At 43.4% G+C, this 21847-nt stretch overlaps 1 protein-coding gene and 1 pseudogene across 6 annotated transcripts in view; one reads left to right on the forward strand and one right to left on the reverse strand.

Moving 5' to 3' along the window:
* The window catches only part of Zeb1 (zinc finger E-box binding homeobox 1), a 167087-nt gene extending 155452 nt beyond the window's left edge, over window positions 1-11635 (reverse strand). For 2 of the 5 annotated variants that reach the window (XM_085698928.2, XM_085698926.2), the window contains exon 1: window positions 11281-11398. In XM_085698928.2, the coding sequence (XP_085555054.1) occupies window positions 11281-11338 (58 nt within the window). In that variant the 5' untranslated portion in view covers window positions 11339-11398. Of the gene's footprint in view, window positions 1-11280; window positions 11399-11451 lie in introns of those variants that run through there. The other 3 variants (XM_085698931.2, XM_085698929.2, XM_085698930.2) reach the window with 3 other exon arrangements.
* Window positions 10476-20936, forward strand: LOC125417450 (uncharacterized; annotated as a pseudogene). The gene is made up of 2 exons (XR_015734797.1): window positions 10476-11109; window positions 20472-20936. The product of XR_015734797.1 is annotated as an uncharacterized LOC125417450 (transcript).
* Window positions 20937-21847: the final 911 nt, after the last annotated feature.

Genomic DNA, 21847 nt, shown 5'->3' on the forward strand with positions numbered 1-21847 from the left:
TCAACCAAGGAGGATAGCAATGTTGGCCTCTTCACTCTACAGGCATTTATGTACAGACTCATAAGCACACACATATACTATACACAAAGAAAATAGAAAAAAAGTCAGGGATTTTTTGGGGGGAAGGGGTGCCTTTTGTAAATTACTGAAAGCAGATTCGGGCATTTATATATCAAGATCAAAACAGAGTACAGACAAAGATTAACATAAAATGCACCATAGGCCTAAATGTTATTGCTTTAAACTTCTAAAGTATTTAGAAAAATCTTCACTCTGATCAAGGAATAAAGTCCAAAAGAATAAAATCATAAACTTGTAACAAAAATTAAAACTTTAAAGATAACATTAAAAATCAAAGGTTGTTCCAGAAAAGGCTAAACTTTTAAATACCTATATCCAATAAAGAAACTGAGTCAAGAAAATACAAAGAACTCTTTCAATTCAATTATTGAAAGAAGAAATCTAACTAAAAACGAACATGATTTGAAAACATTTAACAAAGGAGATTAAATGACTGAAATGATGCGTCCCTGTCTTTCTTCACACACCTTTAGTCGCCAGTGAAGGCCAAACCAAAGCAGCAGAGTGCTGTCACACACTTATGAGAACATGAGCACACTCCTGGAAAGATGCAAGCAAGCAGGACGTCTACATGATGGCGCGGGCACCAAGGTGACAAGCACTTTACATCCAGCAGTTTCCTATCAAGTCGGCCATATGCCTAGTGAATGGCCCAGCTATTCTTTCAGCAATACAAGAGAAATGTCAGCACATGATCCCATAAAACCTGGGTGTGCTTACAGATTTAATTACAGCAAACCCCACAAATAATCAAAATAAATAGGTCAGCTTTAGGTGAATAGCTATACAAAATGTATTCTGTTCATATAGTGGAATACTACTCAGCAATCCAAAAGGATGAACTACTTATTGATAATACGAATTTTAAGAACACTATGCAAAGCAAAATAAGAAATATAAAGGAAGGAGTACACACTGCCTGGTTACAATTCTAGAAACAATAAATCCAATCTCTAATGAGCAAAAACAGACAGACCATTGATTTCTTGGGAATCAGAAGTGAGAAGTACTGGCTGCCATTTGGCACAAGAGTACTTCTAGGGATGGTAAGAGATACTTCCTAGGTAAATTGCAGTGGTGGTTATAGAAGCAGATAAAGATATCTGTAAAGATACAGAACTTTCTAAAATGTACAAGAATGTATCTTATCACATATAATAGCATCTCAATAAAGTTTATTAAACCATACCTACTGATCCACATATAGCTTTAATTTTTGTCTTAGGACTATTCTGATCTAAACCGTAAGAACACGGTAAAATAAATCTGTATTTTCAAAATATTCCAAGTCGAATGAATGAAAACCAGCAGACTCCTTGCATCCTAAAGTGCTCAAACTGCTTCCTGGGGCTTTGGTTTTGATTTATAAAACAGAGTAACAGTGATATATATTTTTTAATTCCATGTCAACATTTACACAAAAGTGCTTCAGTATCTCTACACATAATGTACCTCAAGAACTGAGCCCACCCAAGATGATCCTCTTTGGGCTAAAAGACATCTCAAGCAGCATAAGATGTTGTTTCAGGGGGCTGGAAAGATGTCTTGGGGATAAGCATGCTTGCTGACCAAGTCTGAGGTCCTGCATTCGGATTCCAGCATTCACATGCAAAGGGTGAGGCAAGGCATGTGCCTGTAACCCCAGCGCTATGGGGAGGCGGAGGGCAAAAACAGGAAGATCTCAGACTTGTTGGCTGTCAGGTTCAGTGAGAGACTCTGCCTCAAATGAATAATGCAGAGAGCAATAGAGCTTTGAAGACACCTGCTCTACTCATCTGACACACATACACGTGCACAGGCACAGCCACACACACACCGATGTTCATGTATAACACACATGCATACGTGTGGGGGGGGCATGGAGCTTCAGTGTAAGTTTTTCATCTAGCGGCTTCATAACCAAGCTTTAGGCCCGCAATGTACTAGTCTATTGCTTCTTTCAGAACCGGTCAACACTGAAGAAGTCAGAAGCAGTGAGTGCATTCTCTAGCAGCGTCCTTTCAGACAGTAGTTACGTTGGTTAGGGATGGATAAGAAATAGTCAAATGATGGAAGATGTATTTAAAGCAAATACATAAAATTTAAAATGGCATTTATTGAATGCTTAAAACAGAATAAATATGCTGCTTCGTAAACCTTTTTTAGGCATTCCAACTCTGAGATTAGCATTCCAGTGGAAAGCTAAGTCACTTTGGCCAAGTAAAGACAACTAGTAAAATACAGAATCAGCCCCAGCTTATCCTTGAAAAAGAAACACTATATCTATCCAAGTATAGTAAACCATGCCTATAGTCTCAGCACTTAGGAGGCAGGAGCATTAACTCAACTTCAGGACCAGTCTGGACTTCTGTATGAGACTGTCTCCAAATAGTAAAAAAAAAAGACAACCAACCAAAGTAAACAAACTAAAGGTTCCATGATGTTCAGAAGTGACCTCCACAGACATGAGACCTAAATATGAAGGGAAAGTAATAAAACTAATAGAAAACTTTTATGATAGTACTTTTAATCTGCATATTAGGTAAGGTAACATACTATCCACAAAGTCAAAACTTTGATAGATGTGAGTTAAGATTAAGAATTTCTGGGCCATCATCAAAAATCAACAGATGATTGACATATTTGGAACTATTATAATGACTTCACAAAAAAATCTAGGATATCAACAAGAAACACAAGTTATACAGGCAAAGACAAACCCAATTTGCTAGCCATGAATATGCAGCAATGATCAACTTCCTAGTAAAATGAAACCACCTTGACATCCTATTTAACAGCTATCAAAATAGCAAAATTGGGGCTGGAGAGATGGTTCAGTGGTTAAGGATGCTCTTCTAGAGAACCTGGGTTCGGTTCCCAGGATCCACATGGTAGCTCATAACTGTCTATTACCCTAGTCCTAGGGGACCTGGAGGACCCCTTCTGGCCTCCACAGACACCAGACACATAAATGGTGTCCCAACACACAAGAAAGCAAAACACTCCTATATATAAAAGGAGAAATTTTTAATTAAAAGTACAAAATGCAGGACACTGTACAATATCATACTCTGGAAAAATTCTGAAATAAGACAGTCATACATTGTTGGTGAGTGTGAAGATTGGTTTTACCATTCTCAAAACAATATGGCAGGATTTAGTCACTATCCCCAGAGAAACTTCTCCTCAGGCCTTCCTGACACACAGGGAGATGCATATGATGGAATCACTTGGACCCAAGAGTTAGAGACAAACTGGGATCTAACACTAGAGGAATTCCTAGCTAGTTAGTGCTTTGTTACACAAATGAAATAACTACAGTTGGAAGCAACCATAAAAGCACTTAAGATTGGCAAAGTGAAGGGCAGGGAAGAAGCTGTAACTAGAGCAGAGAACAATGCCATCCCAATGAGAGAATTCCTCAAAATGAAGCTAAACTGAGGGAATCAGCTAAGTCTGTTAGGTGTATGCAAATGCAGTAGAAATTCCTTTGTGCCAAGATGACTGAGCATTCTATAAATATACGAGAAACACTGTCATCCAATTGCTTGTTACAAATTCACAGATGAATATACTTAATAGCTTAATAACAGGAATGTGTGAACTAGGGCTTAGTCTGAGCTAGCCAGAAATACAAACATGGCAAAGTCAGTTGATGCTCCTCTGTATTCACATTTGTGCATGTGTGCTCCTGCCCCACCCATTGCTCCCTGACCTCTCCTTCCCTTTTTACTAATCTTGCCTCCCTTTCTCCTTTCTCTCTCTCTCTCTCACAAGGTCTCACTTTGTATCCCAAGATGACAGTGTCAATGCACAATCCTCCTGCCTCAGCCTCCAGAACTACAGGATTATAAGCATGAATCATGCTAGTGTTTTTCTCTTTAAAAAATGTTTTGATGATTCTCCCAAATCCTTCCAGCTCTAAATATATGCTATTTTATTGCCTTAAATGTTAATTATATGGAATGATTTTCCTTATTTCCACTTCCTTTGTTCACATTAAACAAAACCCCTCAAGAGTATATGAAGAGAATCAATTTAGAAAAGCAAGCTAGTACCTGTTCAGTACTAGCCAAGCAATGGGCATTGCAGGGCCATCTTGAAGCATATCCCAATGGTAAGGAGGGATTAGTATAATACAGTCCTGCAACTGCGCCACAAGAAGATGTGTTCAATGACAAGTTTCATCTCCAATAGTGGTCCGATACGACTGTACTGTCCAGAGACATGACACAGTGCTCACTGTGATGTTCCCACAATAAAACCACATAGGACACATATATAAGAATGTACTACTCAGTGTTGGGGACAAAGGGAGAAAGCATCAAAGAGATGGTGATTTTTACAGTTCATTCTAGAATTTCCCAGAGAGCGCAGTTAACTTAAGCCCATGTTCTGACACTTGTTCCATTAAGGATTTTACTCATGCTATCCACACATTACTGTATCTGTCTGGAACTGATGGGGAATCCTTGTTAGCCAATTATCTTTAAGAGGTGGATCCCATTTAAGGCGAGCCAGAGAGAAAACCGGGAGCAGGGATCCAGGTGCGCTCTCTCTCCCCCGTCTCTCTCTCTCTCTCTCTCTCTCTCTCTCTCTCTCTCTCTCTCTCTCTCTCTCTCTCTCGTATGTGAAATTCCCACGGGGCACAGCTGAGATTGGACTTCTCGTTCCTGTTTCGTGAGTTTCCCCTTATAATAAATAAAAATGTAATTGTTTATCCTTTGGCTAGCCTGGTTACTTCCCGCACCGAGCTAACTTCCACATGGAACTGCATTGTAAAGTACGTGTTCAAGTCTCCCTGCAGTTTCCATCCAAGCATCTCAGATATCACTTCATCTGCATCAGTTTTCTGAAAAATGATTCTGAGTGGGGCTCTCCTTCATAGTAAAAATCAGAGTTTTTGGATGGGGTATAGTGTGGTTGCTCAACATCCTGTGTTCAATCCCAGAAGTTCAAATAGGAGTGTAAAATTTCATTAGAATGATTAATTTTTAAACCAGCAAGCTAATTACACTCTGAATACAATCTATTTAACAATAAAAACAAACCCCCAGATACTGCATTCAAATAATTCAACAGTTCATGAACAGAGAAATCAAATGTATGTTAGTGACCATGAATAGTAGTGGAAATATTTGAAGGGGTCCCCTTTTATTAAAAGAAAGCCGGAATTAGAATATCTGAAATACCTAAAATGTGGGCTGGGTAGAGAGGGTTAGTTCAGCAATGAGCTTGTCTATAAACATCCTGAGCTTGGATCCCCAATAGCCACATCAAAGTCAGGGATGTGTATAATCCCAGCACTGGACAGGTGGGGACAGGAGGGTCCTAGGGCTCCCAGGCCAGCTAGACTAATTGGTAAGCCCCAGATTCAGTGAGAGACTTCTCTCAAAAGTAAGGGAGAGGAAACTGGAGAGATGGCTTGGAGGTTAAGAGTACTTGCTGATCTGACAGCTAGAATCCTACCTGTTTAGAAAGCTGAAGCGGGGATCACAAGTTCAAAGCTACCAGGACAACTTAGAGAGCCACTGTCTCTAATTTAAAAACCTTAAAAAGAGTAGGGATGTAATTCAGAGGTAAAGTACTTAAGGAATATGCATGAGGCCAAGGTTCAATCTCCAACACTATAATACATACATAAATAAATCAATATTATGATATTATCAGTAACCCACTTTCAGGTTAAGAATAGTATGATTTACCTCTACTAAGTTTAAAACTCAGAAAGACATGCTCTCTCTATAGGGAGAATCTTTGTGTGGGCCTTAGCGATCGTACAGTGGTTAGAAGTGCTCACTGCTCTTCCAGAGCACCCATGTTCAGTCCAGCGCCTACACCAGGGCTCATACTGCCTGTAACTCCATCCCCAGGTCAGATCGCATCTCTGGCTTCCTCAGACACCTGTATACACATGTACAAACCTCTACACAGACACACATAATTTAATCCTTTTAAAAAAAAGGGATGTTTCCTTCAGAAATGCAGTATTCAAAACCCTGTTTCATATAATGGAAAGATTATTCCCTCTGGTAGTGTCTACACAGTGATCAAATTCACCTGTTATAAAATTTCTCACTTCTCAGAAACTGAGCAATCTGCAGCAGTTGTATTTGCTATGAGTTATCTGGGCCACTCCTCTCAAGTCTTAACCACAGAGCACTCAGACTTTAAAATACAGCACACAATTTATGATTACCTTGTAATATATATAAAATATCTACCTTTGCAAAGGATAGTCTTGAAAGTAATTTTATCATATATCCCAACTAGGGTGCTTTTCTAATTTAACCTTTTGAATTTTATTTCCACAGGCATTTTTATCTTAGCATCTCTATGAAAAGTGAGCAGCAGACCAGCAGTCATGCTGCGAGGCACGAAACCATTTCCATCTTAATGTTACTTCTGTGTTCGTGACACACTCTAGCCTCGCTGGAACTTTGGCAAGGAATGAACATCTTCCAGCATCTGCATGCTTTTTCTTTTCCTCTTACTGCATTCAGCTTAAGCACTTCGGAGCAACTAGCAGTGCAACCCACATAATACTGCATCTGTGCTCACATCGGACTCTAATCGCATGCTTGAAGGGATTTATAAAAGAGAAAGGAAAAGAGCAAAGAAATCACTTGAGAAATATTCTTGAATATTTAAGAAATATTCCCAATACAGTTTTCTCATATTTCAAAATCACTAAAATTCCAAACATAGAGATGTACACGATTTCAAAAATAATGAAGGCTATAAAAAGAAACGAAACAAAAAATAATTATTCCTCATGCTTTCATACCAGGGTCATCTAACCAAGTGACTTATGCTTTCAGTTTATAATCCACTTTTGATGTTTGGCTTCATGCTAGAATTTCATACATTGTGAACTCTGATAAGTTTCTTAACTCACAAAATCAAGAAATGAATTATATTCATTCATAGAGATCTCAAGAAGTAGGATAATACAAATTTAAGAGATGCTTGTCAAAAATGAAAAATGGTATTTACAGACACGGTCCATAAGAAGTTCACACAGTCTTACCTGACAAGTCAGGTCAACCCTACTTAATTCAAGACAAACAGTGTGACTGCTGCATTGCAGCAGGGCCACAAGTGCCATTCTGTACCTAGGAAAGAAATGCTTCTAACTTCCAACCCAAACGCAAGGTTATACTAACATAGCTATATGGACGCAAAGAAATAACTACTTTAAATTTCGTGAAATTATTTATAAGCCAAAGCCATAACTTCAGTGTACATGGTTTGCTTAAAGTAGTAATTATTTGAATATAACCAACCAATTAATAAATTATTAAAGCCTAAAAACATTGTACTTCTTAATTTATAACTGATGAACTCAAAAGTAATATGCTGCCAGATTCTTCACTAAAGGTACGCATAGGATGACAAGGGTCCACTTACAGGACGAAGGAAAAAAGCAACGCCTACAACCAACAACAGACGACTAGCATCTACTTTAGTCTCCCAACCCATCTACAGCCCTCAGTTTACACAGCGATGGGAAATTACTACCCAGTACTATCTATCCTTAAATGAAACGTTTTTTTTTACCATACCTAACCACTTTTAACATTTGAAAATGTGTTTTTCAAGATTCATACCATAAACAACAACAATAAAAGGTTTAAAAGTGTGGAGGTGAGTATGAAAAATAAATATATGTAGTCACTGCATTTTCTTGCCCAAGTCTAAAACCAAACTTTTTATAATATAACTGTTTTAATGCAATACCCAAAAGCACTAATTTCAAGATTTTGAAGCTTAAATTTGTAAATAACATTCACATGAACACATTTCAACCTCTTTCTAGTGTCTGCAAACTACAAGACACTTAGGTTGGTTTTAAAGACTCAGAAGGACACAGAAAACTCCCCATCAGCACACAAGACCGACAAGCTTGGGATGCTGCACCAATCGTTGTTTTTGTTAGCATCCTCTACTGGTGGTTTCCAAAGACAGCAAGAAGAAATGGTGCTAATGATAGAAAGGTATGTGCCTGCTATTCCATCTAAGGTGGATTAGTCAGCAGGCAGTCACTGGGAGCTAGAGCTCATTTGTCAGGAATAAAATGGGGGAATGCCGAATAGAATTTAGGGAAAGAGAAAATATTTTTAAATACAACAAAGCATTAAATTATAAACAGCAAAAATCAATCCCAACAATTCTAATGCCATTCCTTTAGATGGCTAGCATCATTACCATAATGTCCCCACACAAGGTTGGATGATTTAGGTAGGTCTACTCAATTGTTACATATTTGTTAAGTTACAGTTTTTGATGCTGTCATCAGTATCCTAGCCTTCAGACATATTCTAGGAAGGAAATAAAAATGTTTTATTGCTGATTTAGCTGTAAAATCTATATACCTTATTTCAAAAATGAATATAAATATAATTTATACATAAATAACATAAATATCTCTAGTACTATCTCCCACCATATACACCACTATTTAGTCATTTAAATAAATATTAGGAGTTAACATCTTTCCAGATAATTCTCTCCTAAAACATCTGCAACTTAAATATGACTGCGTTGCTAAGAAAAATCAACCAGCACCTACCCCCAGGTTTCACAACACAATGCATATAACTTCAATTTTAATTTGCAAAAATAGCAGGCTAAATCAAACAGCATGGCCGCAACGGTCAGCGATGGATGAAAGCATTAGAGAACAAAAAGAAATACAAAGAGAGAGCCAAAAGTGATGAAAATGGAAGATACCTGTGGTAGCACAGCGCTATCTCACACACCTTTTGTTTTCTCCGAGAAATGCATACTGCAGTCAAGACATTTCAGGCTCAAGAGCCCCAAATCTGTTTTTCTAATATTAAACACAAAGGAAAAACACTAACAGCAAGCGTGGTAAATAAATCCCTCCCCTGAGAATGAAGGCGGCAAACAGGAGGGGGCTGACATACATGCAGGAGAAAACTAAACACCATCTTTTTTCTACCTGCACAAGTTGCCATTTGCTGCAGCGATCAAGAATTTCTTTCCTGTTGATTGCAAGCACCTTTCGGAATAGCTTTCCACCCTTATGTCATCTGTTGATATGCCTTATGTATGTGATATTAATATCACAGAATCTCTAGGAGAAAAATTCATTCTTTCCTGTTCAGGTAAACATGTTTACAGCAGCTGCACAGACGCTGGGTGGTTCAGACTCACATGTCACACACATGTCGTCAGCAACAAGAAAAGCCCCTTTCTCTGGCGACCAACATTTTAAATAAGGTAAGGACAGCAAGCAGCCCTTTCCTAACCAACTTACCTTTCATAAAGAAAGCCACATCAGCAATAGCAGCAACAGCTCAATGTAGAACAGACACTATTTGATGCTAGAAGCAGGAAATTACAATTGCGGTAGCCTGTGCTCAGGTCCTTGCCACAACCAGTAGTCACCTCTCCACAATGACGCTACCCAGCACACCTTTCCCTCCGAACGAACACGCTTCTCTGAAATGCAACGTTTATCTGAACAACTGAAAGCCATTCACGGCAGCAGAGATTTTAATGAGGGTTCAGATATATTCAAAATGTGTTTACAACCGAGAGGAAACCTCTTTGGAACAGCCTAAAATCTTCGTATCTGCTTCTAGACAGGAAATCCCACACAAAATCTAAAATTGCCAGGAAAGGTTACAAAACCTGGCGTTTGGCATACCGGAGGGGAGGGAGCAACACAGACCGGGAGGGGGTGGGGCGCGGGAGGGGGGGCGCCAGGGTTGCCACTTAAACAGGATTTCCTAGTTCTCTGGACGCCACATCGATGCCATCAGGGGCGCATTTATTCCCCCCATTCTTAAAAACTCATCATTTAACACCCCGCGGGAGCCCCACGGAGCCACCGGGTGCGAAAGGCACGAGGAATTCCTTATATAGCAGCGGCCGCAGCAGCACAGGGCTGTGGCCGCCCATCACCACACACAGGTACCCGGGCGGGGGCATCCCCCGGCCGCCGCCGCAGGGACTGTCCAGACAATGACCAGGAGCAGACGGCTGTCCGCGCCGCTAGCCAAGAGCACACACTCGCCTAAGAGAGGCACCATCCAGCAACTCCTGCGTCTCCCCACTCTGGGAGAGCCCACGATGCACCCACTAATGCAGGTCGGGGTGCCGCGCTCTATTCTGGTGCCTGTGGCTTTCCCTCTTTCTTAAAAAAACAAAACAAAACAAAAAGACCAGTAACAACAACAAAAAACTCTGCAGTCAGGCCGAGGAGTGTGTTTCCCTGGCACATCCGCGCAAATCAATACCCCGCGCAGCTGCACCGCGAGCCGCAGCCCCAGCCCGGTGCGCCCGTCGGGCCGCCCGACCCCTCCCCCATCCGCCCCACTCGCGACCCCGAGCGCCAGCCCAACTCCATTATCTGCCCTCAGCTCGCGCGTCCGGCCCAGGTAACAACTTCCCCAAACCGAAAGAGCCAAAGCAAGGCGCATGCACACAGTCCCGTGCCCGCGGGGACGCGGGCTGCCAGGGCGTCCCGACCTGTCTGTGCTGCTTCCCGGCCGCGAGCCGCAGGCGGCGAGTCCACTCACACGCTCGCCCCACGGCAGCAGCTAGGAGCCGCCCGAGCCTGCTCGGCCCCAGACGGGCACCGCACGCGCGGGGTTCCAGCCCCCTGAACGCCTGGCCAGCGGCGGCCCCGCGCGTCCCCATCCCCGCCCGCCCGCGAGCGCGCGGGGCGCAACTTTACCGCGAGCTCCCGACCCGACGCGCAGCGCCCGCTCCCGCGCACACGCGCGCACGGCCGACACGCAGCCGACACGCAACCGGCCCGCGGCCGCCCGTCCTCTCCCGCCCGCGCCCGCTCCGCAGCCCGCGCCCGCCCGCCGCAAGTTTGTTCCCCGCCGCCGCGGCCTGCGCGGAGGGAGGATCGCGCGCGGGGAGGCGCCGAGGGGCGGCAAGAGTGGAGAAAGTGCGGAAAGAAGCAACAGCCGCTCCACCCGCGGGCGGAAAAGTGGCCGGGCGCGGCGGCGGGATGCGGCGCAGCTAACGGTCCCCGGCGGCCGCGCGAGCCGCTAGGCGCAGAGGCAGGTAAGACATAACGGTCCAGGACGGCGGCCGCGGCGGCGGCAGCGGGGCGCACTACTTTACTTTCCCACTCCACTCGGCCCGGCCCCGCCGCCGCCCCCGGCCCGCTCGGTTCCGCGCCCCTCGCCCGGCCGCCCGCTGCCCGCCGCCGCGCCGGGCCCCTCCGCCACTCACCGTTATTGCGCCGCGGGTTCGCCTGCTTTCTGCGCTTACACCTGGGGCCATCCGCCATGATCCTCTCGCTTGTGTCTAAATGCTCGAGTCACCTCCTCCCCCTCCTCCCTCCCTCCCTCCCCTTCACCCCCCCCCACCCGCCGCCTCCACCCCTCCCCCTCCCCACCGCACCTGGTTTACGACACTCGCGGCTTTACGACATCACCTTCCTAACACCTAGCGGCGCTCGCTCTACGGCCGGAACCTTGTTGCTAGGGCCGGGGCGGTTTGCGGCAGCTTCAGTCGCTGCGGAGTTTGAATCCCGGAGGCGAGGGAAAAGTTTTGCTCAGGTGTGGTGGGGTCACGGAGGAGGGTGCGAGGACCCTGGGGACGAGGCCCAGAGGCGACAGGGCGGCCTTCTGGACCAGGTGGAGCTGGCGGCATGGGCCACACCCGCGCAGACCCCGCGCGGACAGTGCGCCCTCCTCGGGTCCCGCGCGCTCCGGCTGTCGGTGCGGCGGCCCGCGCGTGCTCGCCGGGGACGTGGACAGCAGGGACGCGCAGCGAGCTACCTGGCTAGTTCTGACTCCCTCCCCTCCCACAGAATCGCGGGTTTCCCCGGTCTACCCAGACGGGAAGTGACAGCACTTGGGTTGAACTTCAGCTGGACAGAGAAGGAGGCGAGAAATTCCGCTCTCAGGAAAGCAGCATGAGTAATCCCCGCACCGTGCCAGGCTCACTTCCTCATCTGCGCCTAGCTCACCTGCTGTCACCTTACATACCCCGCCCTGCAGGGTCCCAGGGTGGCCAGGCTCGTGGGCGTTGCGACTTGCATAAACAACCCTGGGGAGCAGGTCTGGAAACCTGTAATCTAAAACGTTCAGTACGTGAGGCAGGAGGATGGCTGAGAGTTCAAGGCCAGACTGCCTACAGTGGGACCCTGCCTCAAAATAACTAGTCTCACACACGTCTGAGTGGTATAATGACCTCAAGGCTAAAAACAAGGCTGACTAGTGTTCGCTGAGGCTGATTTTTATCTTAAGCTCTTGACTTTATACAAGACCTAAATACTTTTGTACCTGTCTTCAGTAATTAGGATTTAAAATTACCTCTCTCCCCGCTTCCCACCCCTTTCAAAGGAGGAATTGTGTGGGACAACTTTATGAGATAAATGAACCTAAGCCATTATTTTAGATATGTAGTTATTGTTATTGTATAAACGTGAGACTTATGGACAGAAATAACAAACATCCCATGGAGTATAAGAAATAATTCTCCCTCCCCCAACCCCCCCCCAAAAGAAATAATACACTAAACCAACACGGAGCAAGTACATGAAAGCTGCTTGGTAAGGTTTACCTACTGATTTTGCCATGCCTTAGGCAGGATATTTTATTGTGTGACTAGTCATGGTGACATACACTAGCAGTCTTTGCTTGTGGGAAGTGGAGGCAGGAGGGTCACAAGTCTCAGGCCAACTACATAGTGAGATCCTGCCCCCCCAAAAAAAGATCCACCAACCTCCAAATGTTAAAAGAATTATTAACTCGAAGTAAGTGTACAGCCGAAGTCCAGTAATGAAAACGTGCTGCCTGTAGATGAACCAAACCCCCCTTCCCCCGCATCTGAATAATGGGACTGCACATGTTCTTCACACATCAGATCTGCAGTCATTGCAAAACTAGACTTCTTGGTCCTTGTACATACTGGCAGTGCTGCTTTTCCTCAGTACCGTGTTAGCTGGAACACATTTGTGTCAGAATGGTACCCTTGGGTTAGTGGCCTTGGATCACCTGTAACTCGGCCCTTGAGCTTGGGAGCCCCATTCCTTAGCATTCTGAGTAGCTAGCTGGGATCTCAAGAATGAGCCATGGCCTGGCCTCATTGCTTTCTCAATCAGATCATATACTTTTGTCGTTTACCAGAAATTGTCTAGTTTCCACTTTTCACAGGCACCTTGTTTCCAGCCTTCTCTTACACTTGGGAGGTGTCACACATCCAGTCCTTTTTCTATGTTCTTCCTCAGGGTCACAATCATAGGCACACGAAAACAAACAGCACAAGATACTTTGTTCCTTCAGTGGCTACTGACTTAGTGTGTGGGGCTCTTACTAACTATGGGGACATCACATGATAGGACTTGCTGTTTCTGTGTCCTCAGTACCTAGCAGAGTACCCAACTGCCTACTAGCTGTGGAGTAAATAATTCAGAAATAAGTTTTATCTCAACTTTCTAAGCCTGCTCTCCTCAATGAAGTGAAGGGTGTGTGTCTTTATCTTAGGAACAGTTGAGGTGGAGTGTGAAACAGTATTGCCGTTCATGTCCATGCTAATCTTGATCTTAATCTCCCTCTTATCCTTTTCCTTTTCCCTAAATAATTACTTCTGCTAAGTTCTATTTTTAAAATATGCACAGGAAATATTGGTAAGCCAAATTTAATACAAAGTTTAACTTTTACAAAAGCCTCTCATAACTTATAAATTAAATGTTTGACTATTTATAGTTCCATAATGTTACTGAAGATACTTAAAATCTATACTAGAAAGAGCAGACAGAAGTTTCAGAATATAGAGTATTGCTTTAAATCTGATTCTTGTCTGATAGTTATATTTTAACGAAAGCACTGGGAGGGGGGAATCTTTGGAACCAACTTATGAAGGAAGTACCTATTAAGATTTAGATTAAATCCAGCTTTTGGGAGATGGAGGAAGGAGAATCAGAAGTTCAGGTTATTCTAGGCTGTATACTGAGTTACCAGCCTGAATGGGCTACAGGAGACCCTGTCTCAAATTAACAAGAGTTTAGATAAAGGGGGTAAGGAGACATGCTTCATGTCTTCTTTGCAGTGACTGACACATCACAGAACATGCCTTCAGTATGTGTCTTTGCTCATGTGTTAGTGAAATGTTAATACTGCTTTGAACACTAGGATTGTACATGTTGAGCAAGAAATACTGTAAAAACTTGTGTACTTTTACCCAATCTTGAAATGCCAAGCTTATTAAAAAGAAAATAAATAAAAAGAAAAAGTGGATTACTGTATTTTCAAAATTTAAGAGAAAAATTGTAAATGAATGGAATATTTTGAAGTTTGAATCAGGTGTTAATGCATCAAGGACACCTCACTTTCCAAGTGCACTTCTGAAGTATGACTACAGTTCTCTAGACCTTGTCAGAGTTCAGTATCCGGTAGTGTCGTCAGCCGTCTGTCAGTGCCGCTTCTCCCGTCGGTACCGTTTCCACATTGCAGCTTTAGAGTGGAGACAGTGAGCTCATGTTGTCTTAGCTAGGGTTTCTATTGCTATGATAAAACACCATGAGCAAAGAGAGCTTGGGTGCTGTCTTAGTTACTGTTTCATCGCTGTGAAGAGACACTATGACCACGGCAATTTTTAGAAAAGAAAGCATTTAACTGAGGACTTGCTTACAGTTTCAGAGGATTAGACCATGATCATCATGGTGGGTAAATGGACAAGCATGGTGCTAGAGCGACAGCTAAGAACTTTCCATGCTGACTCAAGCAGCAGGCAGAGAGGACGAGAAGCTGGGCCTGCCTAGTGACACCTCCTCCAACAAGGCAACACCTCCTAACCCTTAAGTAGTTCCACTCCCTGGTGAGTAAACACCAAGTATGGATTCAGACCACCACAGGGGAGGAGAGGGTTTCTTCAAGCTTGCAGCTCTCAGATCACACTCTACTGAAGGAAACCAGGGCAGGGACCTGGAGGTAAGAACTGTTACAGAGGCCATGGAGGGTGATGCTTACTGGCTTGCTGTCATGGCTTGCTTAGCCTTCTTTCTTACAGCGTCCCGGACCACCATCACAGGGGTGACACTGCCCTCAGTGGGCTGGGCCCTCTCACATCAGTCAAATCAAGCCATTCTTGTGGGGGACGTTTTCTCAGTTGAGCTTCCCTTTTCTCAAATACTTCTAGCTTGTGTCAAGTTGAAAAAATAATAAAGCTGACCACAACATCTGTAAAGGATGCAGGGACCCAGCTGCTTCTCCATAATGGCTCAGCTGAGACTGGATTTGCTGTTGACAATGGGTAAAAGGAAGCTGGTGGTCACCTCACTGGTGCAGTGCAACCAGACCCCAGGGCAATGCTTAGCCAGCCCTCCTCAGGACCCATGCCAGCTTTTCTAATTAAACTTCCTTGGAGGTGAGGAAAGGACACATGTTTTTCTCATGCCTCCAAATAATTTTTATTATGTACTGCACCCACAAAATTTCTCTGATGAGGCTCCCACTTTTAACAGGTAGGACTGTCAACATAAGTGACATTTTTCAAAACATCAGATATAAAAGCATAAATTTATCTGAGGGAGATATTTGCAGAATATCAGTGATCATCTCCAAAAGCTAATACAATAGTAGCTTCTATAGAAGATATCCTTTATTGATACCAAATGTGAACCTATGCTCAGGTGATTAACACCAGAGAGCCCAGTTTGAACAAATGGTTTTGAGTGGACTGTTGCTAGCACGGTATCAAGGGTCTGGCATTGAGTTTGCATTGCAGTCTTTGCCCCTTTGTTTCTGTCTATTTCTTTGTTTGGCATCTTGACTTCTCTGAGCAGCTGACTGATTTTGTTACAGAGTGCATCTGTTGTTTGGCTTACACTCCTGGCTTTCTGTAACCCATAGTCTCAGTTACAGGCACTGCCAGAATTTACCCCTTGGAGCATATGTAGTTAAAAGTTTAAAAAAATAGTAGCCTGTTTTAAATCTTTGAGCACTGTGTTCAGGTCACATGAAAAAGTTTGTGATAGAAAAACCCCATGTTGAGTGACTTCCACAACGCACAGCCTTGGTCTGGCCTTGTTCATCGTCTCACCTCCTTGCTCCTTTTTTTTATCTTAGATAACTGGGCCGCACACTGCCCCACCTTACTGTTTCACTTTTTAATCATTCTCTTCCCTGTCTTTCTTTGTCCCAGGTCTGACATGGTTCTGTTTGGATCCTTTCCCTTTATCTTTTAGGTCAAGGATTTTAAAATTGTTCCAACTCTAAGACATCCTGCTTGTTTGCGTGATGAGTACTTTTTCCAGCTGGTTAAACCCAGTCTCTGCTTGACCCTGCTCTGAGAAACTGGCTTCTGTGGATAGCATCACTCGGGCTCCTTCGCCCTCCAAGTCTGTTTGGTTTCAGCCAGTTTGGGAAGCACTGGCAAAAGATCAAAGGAAGGAGAGAGTCCAGAATATTTACTCCCTCCCTGTGACTGCAGCTTCATCTTCCACTAGGGCCCAGGGCTCCTGCCAGATACCTGTGTCTTGTAGCCAAGTTCTAGAAACTGCTTCTCTCCCTTGAACCTTCTGGCCTGGAGATATAATGATTAGATTCTCGATCATTCCTTGCCTTAAAAGCTGTCTCCACCTCTGTGAGAACTCTCCTCGTTAAACTCTTGTCTACTTCCTGCCAGGACCCTAGGAAGAGGTGAGCTGGAATGAGAAAGTGTGTCCAACCTTGTCAGCCAAGAGTCCCAGTCCCATCGATTCCAAATTAAAATTTGAATGTAGGATAAGTGTGTTATCCTAACATATGTTTTTATGCAAAATCTGGCAAACACTAATTACTCCATAACTGTAGAATGAAGGCTCTCTCCTTATCTGAAATCTATGTGAGACAACTTCAAAATAGTAATTTAAATTAGAGTTTGTGTGTACTTAAGACAAAGTTCTCAGGGTGTTTAGTAATGACAGAAGGTCTGTTTAGTCTTTACTAAATACTACATGGCCATTTACAGTAATGGCTCTACTTCTCCCCTCCTTGCAAGGGGGCCTAAGTGCCACCAAAAGTGCTACCACTTTTGACTGTGTGATAGAAACTGAAGTGGCGTGTGCAGCGCTGAGAACAGTCTTCCAAGGCTCGTCATTTTTGCACTTCTCCCTGTTGGTTGAAATCAGACCTGCTATGCCAAGTTCCAAAAAGAAGTCAGAACAGAGCTGAAGGAGCAGGAGCCTTGACACTGAAAAAATTAGTCCCAGATTTCCTTTATAGAGAGAGGAACAGCGTGGATAAGCCACCATTATCAGGTGTGTTGACTCTCAGCCAGCATCACTCCTGTTCAGAATGGGTGTGTTTGCATTCTCTTGGCTGCTATGACAACCTGGACCACCAGTGAATTAAAACCACGTTCAGTAGCTTATCATCCTGGAAGACAGAAGTCCAAAATGGGTGTCACGCGGCTAAATGATTCTTTCTCGAGGTTTTGGCAGGATTGGGGGTGTCAGAGGCTTTAGGGAAGAACATTTCTTTGCCTTGTCCAGCTTTGAAGGCCACTTATACTGCTCAGCTGGCGGACCTCCTTCTCCCTTTCAGACTCAGCACCAGCGTCCACAGTCTTTCTCCAGTGGCCTGCTCACTGGTCCTCTGTTCTGTTCATCACCCTACAGCATAGATGCTTTCGCGATGCACTTAGTCCTGCCTAAATCATTCCATCTGCCTCCACACTTTAAGGTCAGCTGATAATCACATTCAGTGCCACCTGTAACCTTATGCCCCCTTTGTCACATAACTAATATAGTCACAGGGTAACTTTGGGAGGTCTTGTAATATATGTTTAAAGTTTTATTAGTGAGAAACAAGTTTTTATTAACTTGTTCATCTTTAATTTCTATGCAGCTTCCAGTATTATGCTAATTAGTCATTACTCTTCATGCCACATAGAAATCTTTAATAATTAAGTATTAATTACTTTTTTCAACTTCTGTTCCTGAGAGCATTTTATGTGATAGACACAGCATGGATCTATAAATATCTAGCACAGTCCCTGACTTCAAGCAACTTACAGATTGTGAGAGAAGCAGATTTGTCAAAAGTGTTCACACAAAAATGTCAGGAAGGCGTGGTTATACACAGAAGATGGTGACTAAGGGCGAGATTGTCTGCACTGGACATAATGGACTCTGTCAGACGTCAAGTGCAGCAGAGAGAATTCAAGGTGAAGAATCACAAGGTAGGAAAAGTCCCAGGATGAAAGCATAGCTCTTCTACAGATGAAATTTGTAGAAGTGTCGGTTTGACTATAAGGCATTCCTGGTTCCAGATGAGGCTGTGTAGGTGGGCAAGTAGGAGACAGATTGGGAACTTGGAACATTGTATTGAAAGTAACTCTAGGACATCGCCTTGGCTCTTCAGAGGACTGCATTAGACAAGATATTAATTAGTATTCTGAGAAGTGAAATAAAAATGAGCAGAATGAACAGTAAGAGAACCCTAGCATTTCTTAAAAGAAGCATTTAAGAAGGAAATCAAGAAGGAATAGCCGTGTGGATACACACATATCATGAGGATCCCAACGAATCTTGGGTAGGGACAGCATTTCCGGATGAGTAGTTTTGTTTAAAGTTAAGAATTAATATTTGCTTTGTTGTCAATATCACTAAAATTGCACCAGGCTACATATTCTTGTGTTACCGGCTCTTTAATAATGCCTCACCACCATGATGGACCCTCAAAATATATATGTTTCATGAACATGTATTAAAACGGAGCCCCAAATGTACCCATTAATTCTTGCTGTTTTCTGACTGGCAAGTTTGTTCTAACACAGGAGTTCCACTCCTGGTCTCGTGAGATCTATTGTTCCTACTTCCAAGAAGACAGATATTTTTTTCTGGATTAAAAAGAATCTGCGCATGCCAGTTATATTAGAATTCCTGGGACCAGCAAGCGGTCTTCCTCACAGATAGTCATTCTACATACCCCTAAATACCTCACCTCACTACATATTTTTGTTTTAGTTTATTTAAAATTATATGGGTGTGGACACGTATGTCTGCATGAATGCAGGTGTTCGTGGAGAGCAGACAAAGGTGTTGGAGCCCCTTGAGTTATAGGTTCGCTGCTCAAAGTAGGTGCTGGTAGCAAACTAGTGACCTGTAGTTGTTTTTTTGTTTTGTTTTTTGTTTGTTTGTTTGTTTACTCTTTCTCTTTGGGTACCAGCCAGTCAGCTCCCAAATAAATACATGGAGGCATATTCTTACTTGTGAACGCCCAGTCTTCACTTGGCTTGTTTCTAATCAGCTTTTCTTAAATTATTCCATCTATCTTTTGCCTCTGGGCATTTATCTTTCTCTATTCTATACTCTTTTCTTTACGTCTTATTCTGCGGCTTGCTATGTAGTTGGGTGGCTGCCCCTGATGGTTTCCTCGCCTCCTTTTCTTTCTCCTCAGTCTCCTGTTTATCCTTTCTGCCTGGCAGCACCGCCTCATCCTTTCCTGCTTAGTTGTTGGCCATTCGGCTCTTTATTGGCTCAGTCAGGTGTTTTAGGCAAGCAAAGTAGCATAGCTTCACAGAGTTAAAGAAGCCACGTAAAAGACTGCAGCACATCTTTGCATCATTAAATATTCCACAGCATAAACAATGTAACACATCTTTAATATTTCACATCAGTGACCTCTGCCCCAGTTACAAACCCTCATCATGCACACAGACTTTCTTCCTTCCGCCCTTGTGCTGGAAATTTAACCTCGTGCATGCCAGACAGAGCACTCTACCTTGGGTCTCTGTCTCCAGCCCTATTACTGCATGTACTTTTTGGTTTTGTTTCTTCATCAGTCTCTCCTCTTGCTCTACACTTTTCATCTCTGCCTTAGTGATGCTTAAGCTAGCACTGTGCAGTGGGAGAGTGGACGTTCTCGCCACCGGTGATTCACTGCCCAATAAGCTTTTGTGAAGAACAAGAAGGACAGTATTTGTAAGTTGGTACTGGTGTCTAGCACTTGGTAAACTGCAAATAAAAGGCAATAACAAAAACATCAAGTTCACAAAGATTAAATCTCTTCAGGATTGATAAAACAGTAACAATATAATCTGCTGGAATTCCTACAAAGTGCTTTCTTCCCCAAGGCTAAAAGCAAATTCTTACCCCTGAAAAAAAAATCACCTCAGTAGCAGGTGGAGTGATTGCACTGAGAGCCAAAGGGACAGGGAAATTAGCCTGGTGAGCTTCAGCTGGCTGTTGTCTGGAGATGCAGCTGGTCAGGGGGCGTGCTGTTTAAGGAACTGCATCTCCAGGGAGCAGACTCAGGGCAGTGGGTGAGGTGGCGTGTGGCACTTACTATCCATCTATAAGTTAAATATTGTAAGAGAAACTCCGAATTTGTTTCTTGGCTTGACTTTCACAGACACCAGTTTGAATGAGCTTACACCGAATGAGTAATTTATAAAGAGAGTTCTTGTTGTTCTTTGTTTTTGTTTTGTAGATCCAAGTGTAGGGATGGAGCTAGAGGAACCTCTCCAGGTGTACTGGCTCTGCCTCTGCATCTCTGTGCCTGTTTCAGGTTTCCTGACTGTGCCTGGAGGTGGACGTCCTGAAAAGAGGTCCAGAGAAATGCACGTCCACAGCATCACTCTACAGCACTTAGAGGAGAAACAAGCTTCCTTAGCCCGGATTGTGTGATTAAAGATTGTGTTAAATCTTTTCTACATGAATCGTTTACATAAGTATAATAATATTAACTTGGGAATATCCATAAATGTCACCACAGCATCAGTACTACACTGCTTTACTTGCCGTCAGATTTCCCTTTTGTCTTCACGACCTTTGTGTGCTTTTTCACGTTCCACAATTGATAGACGGACTGCAGTATACTGAGCCAGTCACATGCTTTGAAAGTTTAAATTGCTTGTAATGTTTTGTTTTATAAAGAATAAAAATTGTTACCATACAGGTTTTTTTGGTTTTTGATCATTTTATGAGAAAATATCCTCAAACCTGTAATGAATTAATAAATGAAATTAACATAGTTGCCCCTCCTTTGTCAGTGTTTATATAACGTAGCTCTGACTGTTCTAGAAATTGATATGTAGATCAGGCTAGCCTTGAACTCACAGAGATCTGCCTGCTTCTGGCACCAGAGTGCTGGGATGAAAGGTGTAAACTACCATGGCCTGCTGAGAGGGGAGACAGTGTAGCTGCTAGGACACAACCTCTTCATTTTTCCTGTAAATCTACCTTTTCACAGATCTCCCTGTGGGTTGTGCCTTTTAAAGACATGGCTAAGCTTTTGAGGATTGGATGTTTCTGTGTGATGTATATGGGAGAGTCTCACCATGACTATTTTTTTTTTCTAAGTTGGGAGCTTATTTACAATGGCTGGAAGCATTTGAATTCCTTGTCATTTTAGGATGGTATCTTAGTTTGATTTCTATTGTGTTGATTAAAAACACCATGACCAAAATAACCTGGAGAGAAAAGGGTTTATTTCACCTTACAGTTTTCAGGTCGGTCCATCATGAGGATCCAGGCGTAAACTCAAGCAGGTCACAGACCTGGAGGTGGGAACTCAAGCAGAGGCTATGGAGGAGTACCTCTGCTTCAGCCTGCCTTCTCACGGTAATGCCCAGGATCACCAGCCCAGGAGACACTATCCACAGTAGCCTGCACCTCCCACCAACAGTCGTCAATGAAGAAAACGGCCTACAAACATGTGCAGACATGCCTGACCTGTGGAGGCATTTTCTTGATGAAGAGTCTGTCTTTCCACATGACCCATACCTTGTATCAAATAGACATAAAAACTAGCCAGCACAGATAGAAAGCATTTAAATGTGACAATAACCTATATAAACAGTGTAC

The sequence above is a fragment of the Myodes glareolus genome, chromosome 14, assembly GCF_982192425.1.
Source record: "Myodes glareolus chromosome 14, mMyoGla1.1, whole genome shotgun sequence".
Lineage (NCBI taxonomy): Eukaryota > Metazoa > Chordata > Mammalia > Rodentia > Cricetidae > Myodes > Myodes glareolus.